The 22,409-nt window shown below is 35.6% G+C and overlaps 1 protein-coding gene across 2 annotated transcripts in view; it reads left to right on the top strand.

Moving 5' to 3' along the window:
• The first annotated feature begins 4,113 nt into the window (after positions 1-4,113).
• The window catches only part of slc41a1 (solute carrier family 41 member 1), a 45,068-nt gene continuing 26,772 nt past the window's right edge, over positions 4,114-22,409 (top strand). The window contains exons 1-4 of one of the 2 annotated variants that reach the window (XM_056467755.1): positions 4,114-4,278; positions 5,756-5,916; positions 5,991-6,463; positions 16,411-16,518. In XM_056467755.1, coding sequence (XP_056323730.1) covers positions 5,999-6,463; positions 16,411-16,518 — 573 coding nt within the window. In that variant the 5' untranslated portion in view covers positions 4,114-4,278; positions 5,756-5,916; positions 5,991-5,998. Of the gene's footprint in view, positions 4,279-5,755; positions 6,464-16,410; positions 16,519-22,409 lie in introns of both variants that reach the window. The other variant, XM_056467754.1, reaches the window with a different exon arrangement.

The following is a 22,409-nucleotide window of genomic DNA, read 5'->3' as shown; positions in this document are numbered from 1 at the left end:
CAATTTTACACGCAAATTTGCAAGCACAGTACATTAATAATTAATTTTAGTACAAGTGCACTGTTCATAAATATAAATTACAATTAATTTACAGCACGCTTGTAAATTTTACAGTATTACTGCCAATTTTTACAGTATTACTGGCAAAATTTACAAGCGCACTATAAATGAACAATTTTACACGCAAATTTACAAGCACAGTACATTAATAATTAATATTAGTACAAGTGCACTGTTCAGAAATATAAATTACAATTAATTTACAGCACGCTTGTAAATTTTACAGTATTACTGGCAATTTTTACAGTATTACTGGCAAAATTTACAAGTGCACTAGAAATAAACAATTTTACACGCAAATTTACAAGCACAGTACATTTATAATTAATTTTAGTACAAGTGCACTGTTCATAAATATAAATTAAAATTAATTTACAGCGCGCTTGTAAATTTTACAGTATTACTGGCAATTTTTACAATTTCACTGGCAAAATTTACAAGTGCACTGTAAATTAAGAATTAATTAATGTACAAGCGCACTGTACATAAATTAATTACTATTAAACTACAGTGCGCTTGTAAATTTTACTCTATTACTGGCAATTTTTACAGTATCACTGGCAACATTTAAAACCATACTGTACATTAACAATTTTACAAGCGAATCGCCAAGCGCACTTTACATTGACAATTTATATACAAGCGTAAACAGTATTATGCATGGCAATTTTTACAGTATTACTGGCGCACTGTACATTAACAATTATAACTGTGAAGTATTTTTACAGCACAATTGTTATTGTTAATTTACAGTGCACTAACAAATTTTACAGTATCACTGGCAACCAGAATTGTTTTTTTACCATGTAATGTGTTTGTCAGTGGTGTAAAGTAACAAGATACAAGTATTCAAATTGCTGTAACCGAGTAGTTTTTCTCAGGAATCATAATTTACCAAGTCGTTTTGAGTACATTTTTAGTGCTGTATCGCTACTTTTACTCCACTACTTTCCTTCAAACTGCAGTCACTACTTTATTTTTTCTTGTCTGTGGGGATAAGAAAAATCAGTTCTGTGATTCCTGTCCAATCAGATCACACATAGAAAGTAAATTGCATTATACTGAACTACCTCAAGACATGGGCACTTTATAAATGCAGCAAACTATTTGAAAGCATTAAAAGTGTCCGAGAAAGATGTTCAAAATCTTTCCACGCAATGACAGAGAGATTATTTAGACTGCTTATCACTGATGAGAAGATGGCGAATGCCTACTCTATGAAGACTGAAATCGCCAAATGGCCCTAAATAATTACTAAATCAATACAGAATGTTACGTTTACACCCATGCACATGCACAAATTGCATGTAAACGCATCAGCTTTTCACAGCGTAATACTTAATACTCACTAGGGCTGGGCTGTATATCAAGTTCTGGGCATATATCGATATGATTTCCCAACATGAGGGATGCGGGATTATCTAATATCTTTCATATCAATATGGTTTGAGGCCACACGTGCGCATTCTGCGTGAAACCAAGCACTCCAAGGTAAAACGCAAGCTCCACCTGCACAAATGAGCGCATTCGCAAATTAATGATTCACTCTCTGAGTCATACAAAAAATTGGTTAAAATTTAACGAAAATTTAACGAATCGTTCAAGAACGACCCATCACTTCACGCGACATGAAGGAACATGCAGTGCCGGTGTTGTATCAAAATCTGACTCCCGGACAAATCTGACTCCCCCTCGCGTGCATGCGCATCACACAGCGCCTGCAGCTGTCAAAGCGGTTTATCAGAAACCTTTTATTGATCATTTCTTCTGCAATTGACAGCAAGAACGAACATAGAAGCCTTGTCAAATTGACAAGCAGCACCTGAATGTGTTCAAAAGAATTAAAAACACCAAAATGGGACATTTGTACCGCATTTTGAAAGTGAAACCACCTCATATTCATTGATTATAAGTTCAGTATTTATTATACGACGGTCTCTCCTTTACACTTACATAATAACACATTTAGCTCAGCGTTCTGGTCTGTTATTGCATATTGACTTCAATTCCGATAATATTCTAATCATTGTATTTATTTATTTATTTGTTTATTCTGTTTGATTTATTTATTTTAGCTCCTTAACTGGAAGACGTGATTTGATTTGTGTGTGTGCGTAGTGTACAAACTGTTGGTGGTTTAAACGATTATTAAAACTTTAAAAAAAAATTAAAAGTAAAATAAAAAAATTTTGTCTTCTTTTTTCTGTTTTAATATCTCGCTGTTAGCTACTCTTTCAACAAATAACAATATAAGAATGATAATTATAATGATGATAATAACAGGGAGGGAAACCCCTGTGTTTGAATTATATTTTGCTCAAAAATTGTTTAATAAAGTTTTAATAAAGGCTTTGACTCTCGAGTAATCATTTATGGGAAATTACCGGATATATATCGTATACGTCATTCCTCCTAAAAATACAGAGATATGATTTTTTGCCCATATCGCCCAGCCCTAATACTCACTCCTCTTGAGTACTTTTAAAAGGGCTACTTTTTACTCAGAGTAACATAGATACTTTTACTTTGAAGTTTTTGGGCAAGTAATGGTACTTTTACATGAGTATGACTTTCCACTACTGATGTTAGTATGTTTTTTTTAATGTATTTTAGGTTGTTTTCTTTTTTTATAATTAATATGCATTCATTATAACAATTGTTTTTAGAAATCTCGAATGTTTATGTTAAATCCGTTTTTTTTATTTTTGTTGTATCCTCTTGAGACCCCGCCCATTGACTTGTGTCCTCTGTAGTGGGCCTTGTGTTTTCATAAATTTTCTTAGAATTTTTGAGCTACTCTGTCAAATCCTGTTGTACTGTTCAGAGGACATCCTGGGCTTTCTATTGATATGTCATTTGATTGACTGGCATGCTGGGGACCACTTCTTACACTGCATCCAAAATGGCCAGCATACAAACAAGCATGTTTTATGGGAACGAGAGAGATATGTAATGTAATGTAATGTTTTTTTTACTATCATTATTACATATATATTTGTTTATTAAAGTGTCAGGAGCAAGACATTTAGCTTTCAAAGCTGTTAAATTGTTTGTTTCAAAATATCATCCCTTTTTAAATGTCCACTATAGTGGACGCCAGGATCATCTTAATGTAATTAATGACTGCTTGTTGTAGGAGGCACAACTGATAAAATAGTTGAGGGAGACTCTGACTTAGAGACTGACAATCAGACAATTAGAGAATAACAATCAGTTTTAAATCGCTTTTATGTTGGGTTTGTTTTGGATTAACATCACTTCTTTTTTGTTCTGTTGTTTTTTTTTTTTGAGTTCGAAAAAATGGCTTTTGTTTTTGTTACATTAATGTTGGATTAATATTCCTTTACAGCCATATGTTGAGTTTGGTGGTCGTTTCGAACAAAAATGGTCCTGTGGTCGACTACAGTGGACATGCTGTAAAATTAAAAATAAAAACAAAACGTAAAAACTCTAAATTGTACAATTTTTTTAACCCAAATGATGTAGGAAATCACAAAAAAAAATGTTTATGTCTATATGTTTATTTCCGTCAATTAAATACAATAGCAGTAACATTACCATATTAATATGGGTGCACTGGGTGCAGTAAATATACTACAGCTTACGGAAGCAGTTTAAGGAGGACAAACACACTTAGATTCAATCATTATCCAGGGACATTGTTAAACTAAACTAAAATCAAATGCGCTGCCTGAGTTTTGTAAATTAACACACATTAACACACAAGAAGCCCGCTATTCTTGGGCTACTATGAGAAAGGCTGATCTCATGAATGTTAATTACATGCCATGACGCTCAGCGCTCTGATTGGCTGAGATGAAGACTCCGCGCTAGTCAGTTCGCGCAGTGACGAATCCCGCTAAGCGAGATCTGTGGAATCATGAATATTAATCACTTTGCGTGACTGGACGCTCCAGAATGGTTACCAAGCAACGCCGGCGCGACCTCTTCGGATATTCATAAGCATAGTGTTTACCATAGTAGGTTTTGTAATTTTCGTCAGCGTTGCCCGCCTAGTGACTTCCTCCTGTCATATAGATGCGCAGGATCGAGCGCGTGTCAAATGGAACAATGTAACTGATCGGAGTTGACAGCCTCAGCCGAGAGGTTACTGATTAATCTGGCTCCATAACCATAGATAAGGGCACGAGATCCGCCTGGATGACAGGAGAATGACAGCAGGTCCGCATTGAACATTTCACTTGTCTTCTTCTCAAGGTAGGCGCCAGCGGTGATTGATTTACCTGGGCTTTTAATGCTGCTCTGTTATCTGATATGACAAATAAATCTGTTTAATTACATACAGCATTTATTTGGCTCCATTGGTGATTTACGATCTAACGTTATTCCAATGATGTGCTTGCAAAGTCATAAATGACACGTGATTAATGCATGGGCTAACGGACAGTTGTGTTTGTACGAAAGTATTTTATATTTTAAAACATTTTTGAGAAGATTTACAACAAAACGTCACTGGAGAACAGTTACAACTTTATTCTACTTTAGAAAAAAAAACATCTAAACACATAGATGTATTATTATTTTAAGTACATATAGACCTTTATTGATCTCTGACGAAACCAAATCACCTCAAGAAACTGTATAGATCCAAAATGGGGGTTTGCTTTAGAAAACATAAGTGCTCGACAGAACCTTTGGCTTCCAAAGTGCCGGATGCTGTTACACAAGTTTGTGCTGATTTGCCCTGGAAAAATGTGGTTTTCCCTACTTTGCTCCAGTTGGGATGAAGTTTTACTTTAGTGCTATATTAATGGAATAAAGTTCATCTACTGAGGGGTACACGAGAGAGGTGTTGATGCGAACCGAAGCAGCACCGAGCCGTGTTAATTTACGTCGTCCCATGCAGCGTTGGATTTGATCGGACTACTAAGTAGGGATTTTGTTTCAGTGCCGAGGTAATGAGCAAATTGTTGTTGGCTCGTATCCTCTCTTCCTTCTGTCGTACTGAAAAGCCGTTTCTGGGTGCTTGTTTCTTTTAAAGAATCGCCCAGAAAGTTCCGTCATTTTTTAAAGTATATCACGTCATAGCCGGTTCACAAGTTTGTACGTCAGGCGCAAAGTGAGTGGTCATAACGAAGATGCATCTCTTCTCTCATCATAACTTCTTATTTGACAATTGAACTTTTTTTTTAAAGCTTTAAACTTGATTTCACTGAGAGCTGTTCTTGAGAACTTGAAAGATGTTCATGTACAAATATAACTTATCGTTTTGTTTAGCAATTAAACTTAACTTTTCAGTCTTGATAGTTGATATATTAAGTATATCTATCTGAAAGAGTGCAGGAAGACACTTAAAACTGATGAAAGTAGATTTTTTTAATCATATAATTTTTTTTATCATATTAATTGTAATAAATGTAATTTCTTTTGCTAAGTGACAAGCCAAGCTTATCAGCCTCAGACATTTCAGTGTGTGTAACAGTACCCTGGCCCCAGAGACCTTTAAATACATTTCAAAAACCAATTCACCACGTGGTGTAAAGTGAGACGCCTCCAGCTTTCCAGCTGCCCAGAGCTGGTTGGAAAGTTTTAGCCGAGTGCCTTCGAGAGTCCAGCCATGGATGTTCGTTAGGACTCCTTTTCAAATCCAGACATCATCTTTGCACCTTTTGTGAAGATTAACTCAACTTGGATGTTCTCCTAACATGTGACTTTCTGTTGTTATGTCTTAAAGGGAAATTAGCTTTGAATGGGGAACATAATTCAAGTGCTACCCAAGTTCAGGCAGGATCTTACACAAGCCTGGAGACGGGGAACGCACCTGCCTCTCTTCCTCGACCTCTAGACTCATTCATCAGCACCAGCCGTCTTTAATGGGATAAACTATCTCCAGAGGTCAGGCTGATCTAAACTCAAGTAAGACCCTCTAGCTTGCTCATTTCTTCTTAATTGACACTTTACATCCTAAGGCCTCCGCATGGTACTCTGGTTGAAAGATCAAGACAAACTGTCCGACATGTCCACCGGGACGGAAAGGATAGAGATGAAGAAGGAGGGGGTGCCGCCAGCATACCACCACTCCAACGGGTCGGTCCATCCGGTTATACTACCAGACAACCCGGAGGAGGTGCCCCAGACCCCCGGGGAGTACGAACTCACAGAGGTGACCTCCTTGCCGGACCGGGGTGATCAGGAGAATGAGCGTCCGGACATGGTGGTCCTTGACTGTCGGGCCAACGCGAAAGGCCAGAGGGAAGAGGACGCGCTCCTGGAGAACGCCAGCCAAAGCAATGAGAGTGATGACACTAGTACGGACCAAAGCCCGGTGCCGCCGGCTCCACTTAAGGAAACGTCCTTCTCTATTGGACTCCAGGTTTTGATCCCTTTCCTGCTGGCAGGGTTTGGGACGGTTGCAGCTGGCATGGTACTAGATATTGTTCAGGTGAGTAAAACTCAATTTCCTGGAGTTTGGTGTCATATTAAGGGTAAATTAATCATTGAAACAATAGCAAAGAATTAAAAAGATAATGATTACACTTTAATTTAAATACCAACTCTCACTATTAAGTACACTGTAAAACCCAGAAAGTTAAGGTAACTCAAACCATTTGAGGTAACCGATTGCAACAAACCATTTAAGTTCAAAAATTAATGCGTAATGAGTACTGTAAACTTAATCCATTTGAGTAAACAAAGTAATTTGAGCACAGAAAATCCCAATAAATAAAGAGAACTCAAACCGAGTACTGTAAAACCCGATAAGTTAAGACAACTCAAACCGTTTGAGGAAAGCGATTGCAACCAACTTAAATGGTGTAAGTTCACAGTACTCATCTAGATTAGTTGAACTCAAATGGTTTAAGTAATGAGGTGTTTAATTAACTCATTACCTTAAACACTGAGTTCAAAACTCTTTTCAAATGAGTAGTATTAACTTTCAGTAAAGTTTGAGTTAACTACACTCATTTCGTTTGATAAAATTGACTGTTGGGTTTTACAGTGTAGTGGTTTATTATCTCTTTATTATTATTAATACATTGGCTGTTTATTAGTACTTATAAACTACATAGTCTGCATAGTTTTATTCCAGATACTCAATCCTACCTAATACCCAGTTAATTACTAGCTTAATAACTATTAATAAGCAGCAAAGTAGGAGTTTACTGAGCTTTTAATGTTTTTTTAATAGCAAGAATTGTGGCTTAAAATAAAGTGTGACCAAGATTAATTTTTATCCAAAGAGATTAAAGAAAGTCAAAGCAAATATCAGAATGCACTAGTAAAACTCACTCTGTGGTTTTGCATGCTTGTGATGCCATTGACAGAAAGCCATAAGTCAAATATGTTGTTTGGTGTTAAAGATCAGCAGAGCATGTCCTGCGTTAGATGTTCACATAACAGTTTCTTTCCAAATAAGCAGTGAGCACGTGCTGCCCTGTGCTAAGGGTTTCCCTTGCCCCTAACAGCATGTGGAAGAGTGTCATGGAGTTGTTTTTCAAGCAATGGACATGTAAGGCGTATAAATAATTGAACAAATGTTGAGAACTAAATGGGCTCTATTGATAGACTGCCACTGAATCACTTGAGCATTTTAGTGATTTTATACACAGTCAAAGTCAGAATTATTAAACCCCCTGAATTATTAGCCCACCGTTTATTTTTTTCACCAATTTCTGATTTACGAAGAGAAGATTTCTTCAACACATTTCTAAGCATAATAGTTTTAACAACTCATTTCTAATAACTGATTTATTTTATCTTTGCCATGATGACAGTAAATAATATTTGACTAGATATTTTTCAAGACACTTCTATACAGCTTAAAGTGATATTTAAAGGCTTAAATAGGTGAATTAGGTTCCGCCAGTCAATGAGGTCACAGTCAGGGCCACGGAGAAGGCACAAACCATCGGGTTGGCATAATTATTGAATTCTGGATATAAAAAAAAAATAACAACAATAATAATAAGATAAGTAAATATGAAATACATTCATACATTTTCCTTCGGCTTAGTCCCTGATATTTACACTTTTATTTACATTTACACGCCTGATATTTACACTTTTGTTCTTCGACTTCAAACCTTTTAAAATATTAGATAAATTATTTACATCATATTATTTATATTGATTATTAATATTTCATTTATTACCTGCTAATGATAAACTGTATAGTATATAAAATATTCTAATAATTAATTATAGTGTTAAAATATATAATTATAATGCTTACATTTTAAATATGTGTGTGTGTTGGTATGTATATATGTGTGTGTATATACATATAGTTAAAGTAAGAATTATTAGCCCCCCTGTTTATTTTTTTCCTCAATTTCTTTTTAACGGAGAGAAGATTTTTTTCAGCACATTTCTAAACATAATAGTTTTAATAACTCATTTCTACTGTTTTATTTTATCTTTGCCATGATGACAGTAAATAATATTTTACTACATATTTTTCAAGACACTTCTATACAGTTTAAACTGACATTTAAAGGCTTAATTAGGTTAACTAGGCAGGTTAGGGTAATTTGGCAAGTTAGTCTACAGAACAAACCATTGTTTTACAATATCGAAAAAATATATAGCTTAAAGGGGCTAATAATATTGACCTTAAAATGATTTTGAAAAAATTAAAAACTGATTGTATTCTAGCCGAAATAAAAAAATAAGACTTTCTCCAGAAGAAAAAATATTATCAGACATGCTGTGAAAATTTCCTTGCTCTGTTAAACATAATTTGGGGAATATTTAAAAAAGAAAACAAAATTCAAAGGGGGGCTATTAACTCTGACTTCAACTGTAGATATGTAGCATATTAAATGCAACTTTTTGTGAAAAATAATATATCATAAAATGCATTTAGTCATTTTAGCAAAACAATTATTTATATTAAAAAAATTAACCCGCACTTATTAAAACATATACATGTAAAAGAATAAGTCTTTGTTGACAAATGAATAAAATCTAGCAGTTTAAAGCATACTGGCAAACTTTTTAAATGACTATTAAGCAGTATTCTTGAGGCAGTGCTTAACTATAGTCATTTAATATGTCATCAAAGAAGCACATTTTATCATATATTTATGTAGCTATGTTTATTTCCAAACCACTCGATGCAGTACAGTCCTGCATGTGTGTGTTTTTACAGTCGGCGGGTTTAAAAATAAGGAGCACATCCCTGCTGACAGGCTGTATATTTTTTAAGGTCAGTCTAATAAAGTATAAAGTCAGCTGTGTCCACTTTAAATCCATATACGCCACATTGTGCAATGTATTTTTGATTCAAAGTAGAAGAACTGGTTTTGAAGAGGAAGTATTTTGGAAGATGAAGCTGAGTAACATCAATAAGTGTTAAAGATCTTTATCCCTTGATGCCGTTTCCTTGCAATAGTTATAGTGGCGCATTTAGCTGATTGTTTTTTTTTAAATAGTTTAGTTAAACACTACTGGCTGCTCAAAATATAATTCCACAGTGTTACTTAGATGAGTAATCTCCACTACCTACCTATGGAAACCGCACTAGTTTACAGATAGACATCACTTTGAGAAGATGTAAAAATGGTTAACCACATGGGATTTTCAGAAGGGGGTTTCATACTTGCCTCAATTCCTTAGCTAAGCAAAAGATAGAAATCATGTATTTGAAATGCTGAAAGAGCGATTGTTTATTACTTGTTGTTTTCTGAGGAAAGGGTGTAGACCTGTGGATTTTATAACCAATTGTGTGCGCTATTACCGTATTCATTCTAGACGCCATGAGTTTGCAGACATTTGTAGTCTTATTCAGAATGTAAACTTGTTTTGCAGCTAGATTGGTGTTTTTTTTTTTTTTTTTTTGCTTATACTCTGATGATGTGGAATGTATTGTGCTAGAAAAGCTCTAGTCAGTCCTGTTTGTGCTTAAATCTGAATGTGTGTTAAACTATTTTTACCACAAGGACAACAGACTAAACATTAAGGCCTGAAGGAAGCCAGTTGGGGTTTACCACATCCAGCGTCATCTCATTCTGACTGTATTGGATGTAGGCTGAGTAGTACAAGCCTTCCTGTTCATGAGCTGAGATCTCATAGTAAACCTTTGCGTAGTTTGATGATGCTGAAAATGATATCAAATTTGTGCCAGACTTCCTGTGGAGTGATTGTGGTGGGGGAAGCAGGTGCCAAAATTGTGCCTCCTTTCTCTTCTGGAGTCTCAAACATCAAACTAATGACACTTAAATAATCTGATTTCTTGGGATTATTATAAATGGGATTGTTTAGATGTATTGTTAAAGCTAGTCTTAGTCAATAGTACTTAGGATTTAGGGTAAGGGTTGTCATGTCCTGGGGTCGGTTCTTCCTACCTGGATTACTCGGTTAGCTGGATTTGGATATTGACGATTTGACACGATTCTTCAAAACTCTGCAAAACTCATCTGAGATTTGTTGTCATAGCAACAGTTCTGGTAGCTCAAACCTGCTCGGGAGCAGCAGCTTATTTCATATTAACAGGATTAGATCAGGTCAGTTCAACCAAAGATAATACTCAAAGTATGTACCGAATGCTGATATTTTCTTACAGTAGTAGTTTTATAAACATATATATATATATATATATATATATATATATATATATATATATATATATATATATATATATATATATATATATATATATATATATATATATATATATATATATTTTATATATATATATATATATATATATATATATATACATACAGTGAGGTCAATAAGTATTTGATCAATACTTATTTGACACAGTAATTTACAAATAAATTGCTAAAAAATCATACTAAAAAATCAACGTGATTTCTGGATTTTTATTTTTAGATTCTGTCTCTGAAAGCAGAAATGCACCTATGGTGAAAATTCTAGACCCCTCCATGATTTCTAAGTAGGAGATATTGAAAAATCACAGGGTGATCAAATACTTATTGACCTCACTGTATATATATATATATATATAGTTAAAAATATATATTATTAAAACTTATGCAATCTGCACTCCGGAATAAAAGTACAAAGACTGCCACCTGGTGGTTTAAAGAGAAAATGTATTGATATGAACTTTTTAGATACAGTACAATCGCTTTAGTACACTTTGTGTATGATAGTAGACATGCACAATATGCAACTTTTTTTTTAAGGAACAATACATTTATGCAGTCATGAACATGTTTCGACAGTTAATATGAAGGTGATTTGATGCTTCACAAAAGTTGCAGACACCTTTACCAATATCAAAATGCTTTTGTGATGCAAAATTAATTTAAACGTCCAGTTATACTTTACACCGATTAAGAAACTGGCTACTATAAAATCACTATGACTGCTATAATAAAGAAAATCCGCTCTAAATGTAAAACTAAATGAATTGCTAAATACTCTTGACAGATTAAAACGTAAAGCCTGCAGCCCACAACAAATATGGAAAATTTAATTATGCCATAATATTGCCATATTATTATCATATTTATCATTTTAAATTTGTGTAATTCGATTACAGTTACTAAAGATAGTGTAATCGTGTTACATACATTACAAATATAGATTTTTGAAAAACAATAATTGTTTTTGTTTTTTTCACGTTATTTGCTGCAACGTCAGTTAATGAGCATTCACTTTTAAATTCGCTTTCGCTTTTAAATTGCTAGAAATAGCAGTTGATGAAAGCTCTTGCTTTAAGTAGAAATACAGACTTTTCTTTGACTTTATTGGGCATAAAAACAAGTCTGCAGTCTAAGTCTAGTCTCTAAAGAACATTCGACGGCTTTTAACTCACAAACTTGTTTAAGCACTTAAACAGAAAATATTCTATGACAATACTTGTCACCAAGGAGGATATCGGTGGCTAAAAACACAGTGGTCCAACTCAACCTAAACAGACTAAATTGGATTTTTGTGCAGTATTTCAAACAGGTTTGAAACAAGTGAAGATTAAGTGAATGTCGAGATTAACTTAAACTTAAAGATTTAAAGTTATTTCTTTAAATCTTTTGAATTTGTCAAGCTGCTGCGTTAAACCCAATGTTTTTCAGTGAATGTTAAAGTTTGTTTTGTATTTTTATATGTTTTAAAAGTAACTTTAAAGTAATTAGTAGTCTGATTACTTTTGACATGAAGTAATTAGTAGTGTAATCAAATTACAATTTTGCAGTAGTAATCAGTAACTTGTAATCTATTACTTTTTTAAAGTAACTTACCTAACACTTATCGTGATACATGTATATTACCACTTAGAAAACGTAAAAAACTGAGACCTTCCTTGACCCTATGAGTTTTACAATTTTCAAGATAATGCCAAAAGAGCCATTCTGTACTGTTATGTCAATGTGTCATGCAAAGATAAGAGATTATTTGATATTGTAGTGTCACTAAGACTATAAACTTTGACTAAATAGGTCTGGTTCTGCTGTTCCAGTTTCCTTCAAAATATCTTTGTGTGTTTTACTGAAGAAAATGTCATATACTCCCTTCATTGCTGTTCATTTAAGAGCCTTAAAGCCTTTATAATGCAGTCATTGAAATACTCATTGCAAAAACCTTGTAGTGAAATTGGGGGTTGTTACAAGACTTTGAAAGACCTAAACAACATACTTTTTATGTTACAGGGTGAATGAAGCTACCATTTATGGTTCTTCATCTGATAACGGGTTACACCAATGGAACATTTCAAGGTTTTTTGTGAAAAGGATTTCTTAAGATTTAAAAAAAAACTGAATGTAAGTTGTGCGCGGGTTGGGTGCAGTAGGACTGGTGGTTTACATGTGGGGGCTCGTCCGGGACCGGGATGGGAGTAAGGTTTAGGGGCAACCGATTCACATACAAAGAATCTCCAGTTCGATCCCAGCTCAGAGCGGGTTGGGTGCAATAGGACTGGTGGGTTACATGTGGGCGCTCGTCCGGGATGGGAGTAAGGTTTAGGGGTGAGTGTAACGGACACTAGAGGCCATGGTCTTTAGCCTTCTTGTTAAAGCAACTGACTCGCATGCAAAGAATCGCCGGTTCGATCCCAGTTCAGACCGGGTTGGGTGCAGTAGGACTGGTGGGTTATACAACATTTTTTTGAGAATTTTTTGAGAATGAAAAGTTCTCTGGGGTGAACAAAAAAAGTTCTTCTTTTACATTGAGGCAACCCCACTCCTCTATTTGTAAAGTTTTTAAAATGTTATTCTTTATTTTTAATGCTGTAATATTGTGTACTTGCAACAATATAAGGCATATTTTAGCATGCACATAAATGACTGCAGGTTTACCGGTGTTAAACACAACCCAGGTTGGTAGAGTGTCTTCAGAATTCCTCTGTGACCTTATACGCTGAGCCTTGGAGACCAAGGTGCTGGAACTGAGGAGCGTTGCCAGCCAACATTACACAATCCTGCAATCCGAGACCCCCCTCCGGTTGCATGCCTGCACTGCTGTGCGTCAAGTTCGCAGAACTCATGGAGGCACATGGAAGCACTGGCCAGGACTACGCTGTTCCCCTGAAGACAACATCGTACTGGGGGAGGGAGATAGACAGAGTAGAGGAGGTTCAGTCAAAGGGAACTGAACACAAAGTGGCTGAGCGCCAGCTCCCAATTGATGTTCGTCCTTTTTTAAAAAGTGGCCCCTGCACTGCCAAAGGCTCAAGGAAAAAGAAGCGGCCATTAAAACCCACCCATTAGAAGCTGCACCGCTCGAACTCTTCAACTAGTGCTTCTTGCTGCTATTTGTAGATTTGTTGTCTTATGTTTACCTTTCGCTTTTTCTCGAACTTCATGTTAGCAGTGCCCGCCGTGCTTTCTCACTATCTTTATGTGCTGACAAGATGCTCGAATTGATTTAGCTAGTCAGTGTCAGGCCTGTAATTGCTGTGCACCATTGGAAATGGCCCTAAAGATAAGCACTCTTTCTACGTATTGATCTATACTGCTCGCTGCTGCAATGCATCTAAGGCACTGCAGCCTAATGGAAAAAAAAAACGCCTGCCAGTTACCAGAGTCATCAACATTAGCCGTCTCATGTCAGACGCTTGGAAGAGAATCAAATGGACGAAGTCGTCAATAGACCTTAAATTGGCCTGAGTTTAATATTGGCAGAAGATAAGGTCACTGCTATCACTGGTTTTCCTCTTGGAAGTGTAGAAAGGTTTGTTGTAAAAGGAGCAGTATTCAGTTATTTTGGTGCTTATTTAACATGCAGGAGGATTTATTACTCTCAAGTTAGTCCTTTCATTCTGATTGAGAGTCAAAAATGAGGCATCCCTCAAGCTCGATCCAGCGACCTTCTTGCTGTGAGGTGATCATGCTACCCACTGCACCACTGTGATGCCCCCTTTTTTATAGTAAACATATTAAATGCAAATATTTCAAAATAATTCAGTAAAATGTCAAAATATGGGTGAAATAATGCTCCATTTTTATGTAAATATTAAATATAATTCGTATTCTGACCTGCCCTTAAAATATCTAAAAGAATAAGAGATCATTCATTCATTTATTCCTTTTCCTTTGGCTTAGTCCCCTATTTATTAGGGATTGCCACAGCGGAATGAACCGCTAACTATTCTGGAATATGTTTTACGCAGTAGATGCTCTTCCAGCTGAAACCCAGTACTGGGAAACACCTATACATTCTCGCATTTACACACACTCGTACACTAAGCCAATTTTTGTTTACCTTTGTTAAGCCAATTCACTTACACTGAATGGACTGTGGGGGAAACCGGAGCACCTGGAGGAAACCCACACAATAACGGGGAGAACATACAAACTCCACACAGAAATGCCAAGTGATCCAGCCAGGACTCAAACCAGTGATCTTGCTGTGAGACAGTGCTAACCATTTAGACACCATGTTGCCCTAAGTGTTCATGTTAAATTGTATTATATTTTATGTTGTTAAACTTATATGTTTAAGAACAAGGCAAGTGTGTAAAACCTTGTAGTTTGAAGGAAAAACCTGGGGGGAACATATGATGATAGTATTTTAGTGCAGCACTGTAATCTGTAAATAGATTTTTTTTATTGTCTCCAAATGAATTTTGTGCCTTCTATTGTTACTCTAAATAACATTTAGTTATTAACATTTAGTATCATTCAAATGACAATTATTCTTCACTTCCCACCACACCACACGACAACCTCAAAACATTATGTAATTCTGAGTGCGGCTTGGCAAACCACCTGTAGAACACTCTTTCATCTCACCGTCACTTTAACTGACACTTGCACCAGTTTTTGCACATTTACAATCAGTCTATATCTCTAAAAAACAAAACAAAACATTGTACATTTATAAAGTGTGCCTCACACAGTTGAGTGGGCTTGACAAACCACCTGTAGAACACTCTTTCATCTCACGTTCACTTTAACTGACACTTGCACCGGTTTTTGCACATTTACAATCAGTCTATATCTCTAAAAAACAAAACAAAACATTGTACATTTATAAAGTGTGCCTCACACAGGTGAGTGGGCTTGACAAACCACCCGTAGAAACACTTTTCTCTCTAAAAACTCCTGCCTCCTTACTCTAACTCTTTAATTCTCTTTAATTCTCCAAGCACAAACAGTTCCTTTGTATAATCAGCACTTCTTGTGTGTATTGCCTTTTTGTTGAATCCCTGAATGCCTCCTCAATTGTAAGTTGCTTTTGACTAAAGAGTCCACGTAATCTTAAAAAGTCTTAAAATCACTGAAATATGGTTTTGTAGATCTTAAATAATATTAAACAGGTCTTCATGATTCTTTGTAAAGCTACTTAATCAGTACAACCAACAATCAATCTAAAAAAAACATTTAACAAAAGTGAAATTTATTAACCAATATGGATTATTTTATTATGAAATGGTATTTGTAATGGTCTTAAAAAGTCTTAAAATCACTGAAATATGGTTTTGTAGATCTTAAATAATATTGAACAGGTCTTCATTTTTCATTGTCCATGTAAAGCTACTTAATCGGTACAACCAACAATCAATCTAAAAAAAAAAACATTTAACAAAAGTGAAACTTATTTACCTTATTAACCAATATGGTTTATTTTATTATGAAATTTTTATTTGTAATGGTCTTAAAAAGTCTTCAGTTTTACTTGAAACTTGCAAAAACCCTGATTTTTGTTGGTGTCTTATGGCAGAAAAGTGATAGTCATATTTTTGCTCAGAAAAAAGTAATTAAACACAACATTCTGGTATATGTGACTTCAGAGTAGACTAGACTGGTCAATTTTCCTTTAATTAAGCCTATTGAATTGCAGCTCATGATCAAATGCAATGCCATCAAACAGATCTCATGAAAAAAAAATCAGTCTTTAGTTCCAGTATGGCCTGCAGAAGATCTCTAAGTGTAATTTGGCTGTAATGTTTAGACACTAAAACACGTTTCTCTTTCTCAACAGCACTGGACAGTGTTCACAGAGGTGACTGAAGTCTTTATTCTGGTGCCTGCTCTCCTGGGCCTGAAAGGGAACTTGGAGATGACCCTTGCATCCAGACTGTCTACCGCGGTAAGGATAATATTGCACACATTTACTTTCTAATGGGCAGAAGAACAGCTTGTGTACTTATTTGATCTATATAGAGTAAATGTTGATAAAATGGGACTACATTAATTGGATATTCAATTAAAGCTCGCCTGCATAGTATTTTATCATGCATATTCACTCACAGTGTTTCTTTTTCTTTGTCTGGATCATGAGTAATGTTTGCTCAAGCTTTTATGCAACATTCAGAGGTGTGTTTGAGTTTAGTAGCTGGAATTATAATCGCTAGTGTCAAATCTGCACTACTGTTTTCATTTGAAAGATTTATTTATTATTGGTAAACCAGGCTTTCATGCATTTTTAATAATAAACCATTGAGTGAAATATAGTTATATAGAGGACAGATTCATTTATAAAAGATGGATGAGGAATAGTGTGATATTATTTTTTGTGATCAGTAAATTTAACAGCCTATATTAAAAAAAATAGTAATAATAGCAAACTCACCGTCATGATGCTTTTGAGTTACTATGCAATTTTTTTTAAGTTTATTTGTTGCTTTGTTAGAACATACCCAACTAACATGTGTATATTTATATGCAAACTCCACTCATTTTTTTTTACACTTGCAATACTTTGAAAGAGTGTAGTTATGGCGAAATTGTTATGACGAAATTGGAGAAATTGAAATGACAAAATGGAAAAAATTTGTTGTTTTATTTAGCAAGGACACATAAACTGATATAAAATGACAGTTAAGACATTTTAAATGTCGCAAAAGATTTTTGTTACAAGGAAACGTGGTAACACTTTATAATAACTACACACTATGAACCATTAATTAAGCATTAGCCAATAGTGAATTCATTATCTGTTAAGCATTAACTCTACATTAATAAACATTAGTAGCAGTATGTCTGTAAACCCCAACACGACAGGTCAGATATCCACTATTAAACATTTACACAAAGCTTCATTGTCTTTAGCTGAAGTGTATTAAAACTATAGGCTATCTGCTTCATTTTCAAAAGGCTTAATGGACACTATTGTCAAATGAGCATACTTTAAAACCCAACAGTGCAAATAACTAAATGAATTTTGACTTATTATGGTAACTCATAACCTGATTATATTAAGCAAACAAATGAGTTATGAATTAATTACTTAATTTTTTTGAACTCTAATGCTAGAAGCAATACCAAACTATTACAGTAGCTATATAGTTGTTTGGACTTATTTCCCAGCAGGCACACAACGTCATAAGACATTAATATTAGGTTAGATTTAAGTCTTGACGTAAGGTGACCAAAATTCAATGTCTAGCCAGCGTCTAAAGTCAATGTTATTTTGACATCCAACAACGACGTCCAGTGGCGTTGATATTTGGTTGATTTTAGATAGATTTTTAGGTTGGAAAGTGACCAAAATCCAACATCGAGACATCTTAAATCAACGTCATATTGGTGGCAAATACTGACATTTATTCGTGAGGTATGGCAACCAAAATCCAACGTCATATAGACGTCATTGTGGTAACGTCCACACAATGTCAAGCTGTAACATCATTAGATGTTGATATTTGGTTTATTTTAGGTTGGACATTGATGTCGGCCTGACGTTGGGTTCTGAAGTCAACTCAGTTTTCATTTTTAAACAAAATGCCACGTCCCCACGATGTTGGGGTACAACGTCAATCTGGCATCATATTGACATCCTGTGCCTGCTGGGTTCATTGTATTAACTGAAATCATAGCAATTTGATGACTGAACTCAAAATATTTAAGTTATTAATACTCTAAATGTTTTATCAATCGATTTCCTCAAACAGTTTGAGTTAACTTATCAGGTTTTCCGGTGCATAAATGTCATAAATAATCCTTTTAAGCACTCAAACTCACACTTCTCACAGTTACACTTCGTACTCCAACACTCAGTGCAGTGCGTCTCGTCTAGACACAGTTGTGCCAGATTTGTGGCAAATCCAGACATTCTTTTGGGCCGTGGTTCTCTGAGCTCCTGCCACAAGATTACACGTATAATCATAACACGTCCTTAAGCAGCCCACGTTAACTGGTTAAATCTGGGAGCAGTGTTTGCACGCTCTCAGACGACATTGTTTTCATTTAATTACATTTGAGAGCAATGATTTAAAGTAACCATAATTAGGCCGCCCCAGTATTTATTCACCTCTGTGTCATTTCTAGCGTACATTAGGGAAATAATCTGATGTTGGAACAACGTGGAAGCAAGTAAATGATGTGAAAATGATGTTCGTTTTTGGGTGAATCAATCCTTTAATCCTTATTAAGCATTTGCTAAATGCTTTCAATATTGGGTGCAAAATCACACATTTAGGGAGAACTGATTTCAGTTTTGGTGGAATTTAGTGAAAGGGTGAACAGAAAGTGCGGACCCCCGTGGTCTTGAGGCCGTCTGTGTGCTGTAAATCTACAGCAAGTGCTCAGCTGCTTTTTGATGTTTCTGCAAATTATCAGCAGATTAAGTGCACTGTTGGTTTCTAAAGCTCTTACATCAAATTCCTTTCATAGTATTAGACCCACATGACCACGTTTTTGCTTTTTTTTTATTCATTTCATGCCTTTGAATGACTCATCCTGTTTAACATAAATGTGAATTCTTGCTCTGCATTATTTTGGGTCTTTTTGGAGGGATTACAAAATTGATCCATTTGAAAAGCTTGTAAATTTACTCAAGAAATCCTCAATCCTGTGTCAATGTATGTTTTGTTTACACAGTGGGACATCCAGTATCAAACTGCTTCAAAGGGGGCCTATCATCCCCCCTTTACAAGATGTAAAATATGTCTCTGATGTCCCCCTAGTGTGATTGTGAAGTTTCAGCTTAATATACTCCACAAATAATGTTTTATAACTCTTTGGAACTTACCCTTTTAGGCTTTGATCCTAATTGTGCCATTTTTGTGACTGTCGCTTTAAATTCAAATAAGATTAAAGGCTCTATTTTAACGATCTAAGCTCAAAGTCTTAAGCGCATGGCGCAAAAGCATTAAGAGCATGTCCGAATCCACTTTTTCTGTTTTAAGGATGTAAAAATAGGGTCTGCGCCCTGGTGCATGGTCTAACAGGGTTGTGCGTATTCTCTTAAGGAGTTATGGTTGTGTTTTGAGAATAATGTGCATTAAACCAATCAGAGTCTTATCTCCCATTCCCTTAAAGAGTTAGTTGCATGGCACATTTGCTATTTACATGGTGGACTTTAAGTGGAAAAACTGAACGCTTCACTAGCAAGAAAACAGTTAAACAGACCATCAGTGCCAGGAAAAGAATGTGCCTCCTTCATTCAGCCTCTTTACTTTCACTTTACTTTTACTCTGTACTTTACTCCTTTACTTTTGTGGATAAGAAAACGGTGTTGACGCACTTCACTGAAGACATCCATTAATTTTGTTTGTTAAGTGCAAAGATTTGTTTCAAAACTATTTCTAAATTCTGTTCTAATTTCCAGCAAAGAATAAATGAACAATAATAACGAAGTGTTTATATCCATGTTATATTCAAACACACGCCCTATTCTTATGCCCCATATGGTGATGCATACTAGAGGTGTGAACTTGCACTGGTCTCACGGTTCGGTTTGGTTACAATTATCATGCCATCGATTCGGTTCAATTCGATATCTCTGTGCATCACGGTGCATTGACGATGCTTTCCATACACAGTTTTATATTTTCTTTACAGCACAGCAATTCTTGTATTGAAATGTATAAATATATTTATATGCTATTTGTAATACAATTTTGTCTTTTAATACAAACAGTCAGATATATAAACTGTACCTTTAAACAACACAAGCATTTATAGCAAATAAACAAATATAAATATCCCGCTCGCTCTCTGAACCTTATCTTGGTCACGCGCTCAAGAGAAAGGGCTGCGATTAGCCTTGACGCTCTTCACAGATGAGTGACACTGATAAACGGCAGCGGCGATCACAGCTGATCCATTATAGACATGGTGGAGAAAACTCTGCAGGCACGCGCTCGTGTCTGTATCCAGAAGTATCTCTGTAACAACCGAGAGGAGAGGAAAAGTCATGGCAGCAGGTCAAATGGGCCACAGTGAGAGAGAGAGAAATGGAGTACTTTCATTCTCTCAATCGCAGTAAAATAGGGGCTTCTGCTGTAAGTGTCAGTGAAAGACTGTCCAGCAAACACACATGCAGTGAATTGTGAAGTTTCTGCGTTTTTAAATAGTTGGAGCGTTGTAAATACTCGCGCTCGCCTCACCATAGTAAGCTACAGCGACACAGCGCATATGAGATAAATGACGTCAGTACATAATAACCGGTTATGATTATTGCTGAACCGATACTGAATTGTCTGCGTCTGGTGTCCGGTGCACCGAAGAAACAATTAATTTTGACACCCCTAATGCATACATCTCCAAAAGCCGCCAGGTGGACAAATCTAAACTTGTTTTTATTTAAACAAATAGAAATATGCTTAAAATAAAGATAATAATTGTAACAACACTATACAGTTGCAAATTGTCATGAATAAATTGAAAAAAGTGGCGTAAATGGATTTACTATTTAAACAATGTGGCACAAAACATGAAAATTACTCCTGCGCTGGTCTGAAAATAGCACCAAATCGTGCCATACACATCTTGTGCCTTATTGTGCCGGGTGTATTATTGGGCCTAAAATGTCAAAAAATGTCTGAATGTCAAAGAAATATCTCAGAAGAACACTATGTAAGTCTATGGAGACTACAGTGTTCATTCGAGCATCCCAAAACTCCACATTTATAATGCTTAACATTATTTTTAGCGGGTATGGTGCAAAAACACCAACAGCGGACGGCTGCCGTTAGTATTTTGGAATTGATGCAATTTATTAATGAATTTATTCTATTATATTCATATCTATATTAAATTATTATGCAAATCTTTATTTCAATTCCATTTCAGAGTTTTTTCATTCAGTGCAATATCCTAAAATGCACATTAAAGGGGACCAATTATGCAAAAATCACTTTTATAATGGATTTAAACACAGTTGTGCGGCAACAGTGTGTGAATATAACCACCTAAAAGTTGCTAAAAATTAATTACTTCTATTTTTCTACATAAAAACATCATTAAAACTGTCTGCAGAAACACTTTAATTGACATTCTCCCTTTGTACGTGTCATCAGAGATGAAAAGCCCCACCTATTAGTGACGATCTCTCCCTCATTGGCATAAACAGCCCTGAGTGAGAATCAGCTGCCTGCCATTAGAGTTTTCACGCTATACCTGCTGAAGATCATTTTGAAAAGAGGGCTGTGAGTGTAATCTCATTTGAATTTAAAGCGACAGTCACCAAAAGCTAAAAGGGGCAGTTTTAAAGACTAAAACATAACATTATTTGTTTAACAAAACATTATTTGTGGGGTATTTTGAGCTGAAACTTCACACTCCAGGGACATCAGAGACTTATTTTAGGTCTTGAATGTAATTAAAACTTAATTTACTGTGGGTTCAATAGTGCAATTCCTATATTGTTTTGAAATATTATGTAATTCATTGTGAAGTGTCGGCGGTGTTTATTTCTTGTCACCCCATAATGCCTGGAAGGTGACTAAGCTCCTGTTATACAGCGCAGTGTTCCAGTAATATTAAGTCAGAGGGTGTTAGCTCTTGATCCTATTAAATATTACATCCCGTAAGCCCCACGCTCGCTCCACAACTTGTTTGTCAAAATGTTAACGGTCGCACAAACGTGTATCTTGTTTCTTCAGAACAAAGCACCTAATCTGGCTTTCTGCCACGCGTCATTTTATCTGAGCTTGTGTGGACTGAAAAGCAGACTAAAAAGCAGTCTCTGGCTCTGACCGGTTCCTCCCATGTCTCGTGGTTTTATCGGCTTGTAGGAGTGTTGTGTGCGTGACC

The sequence above is a fragment of the Danio aesculapii genome, chromosome 11 (assembly GCF_903798145.1).
Source record: "Danio aesculapii chromosome 11, fDanAes4.1, whole genome shotgun sequence".
Taxonomy (NCBI): Eukaryota; Metazoa; Chordata; class Actinopteri; order Cypriniformes; family Danionidae; genus Danio; species Danio aesculapii.
Note: the sequence above shows the minus strand (reverse complement) of the source record. Positions and strands in the feature narration are given on the sequence as shown.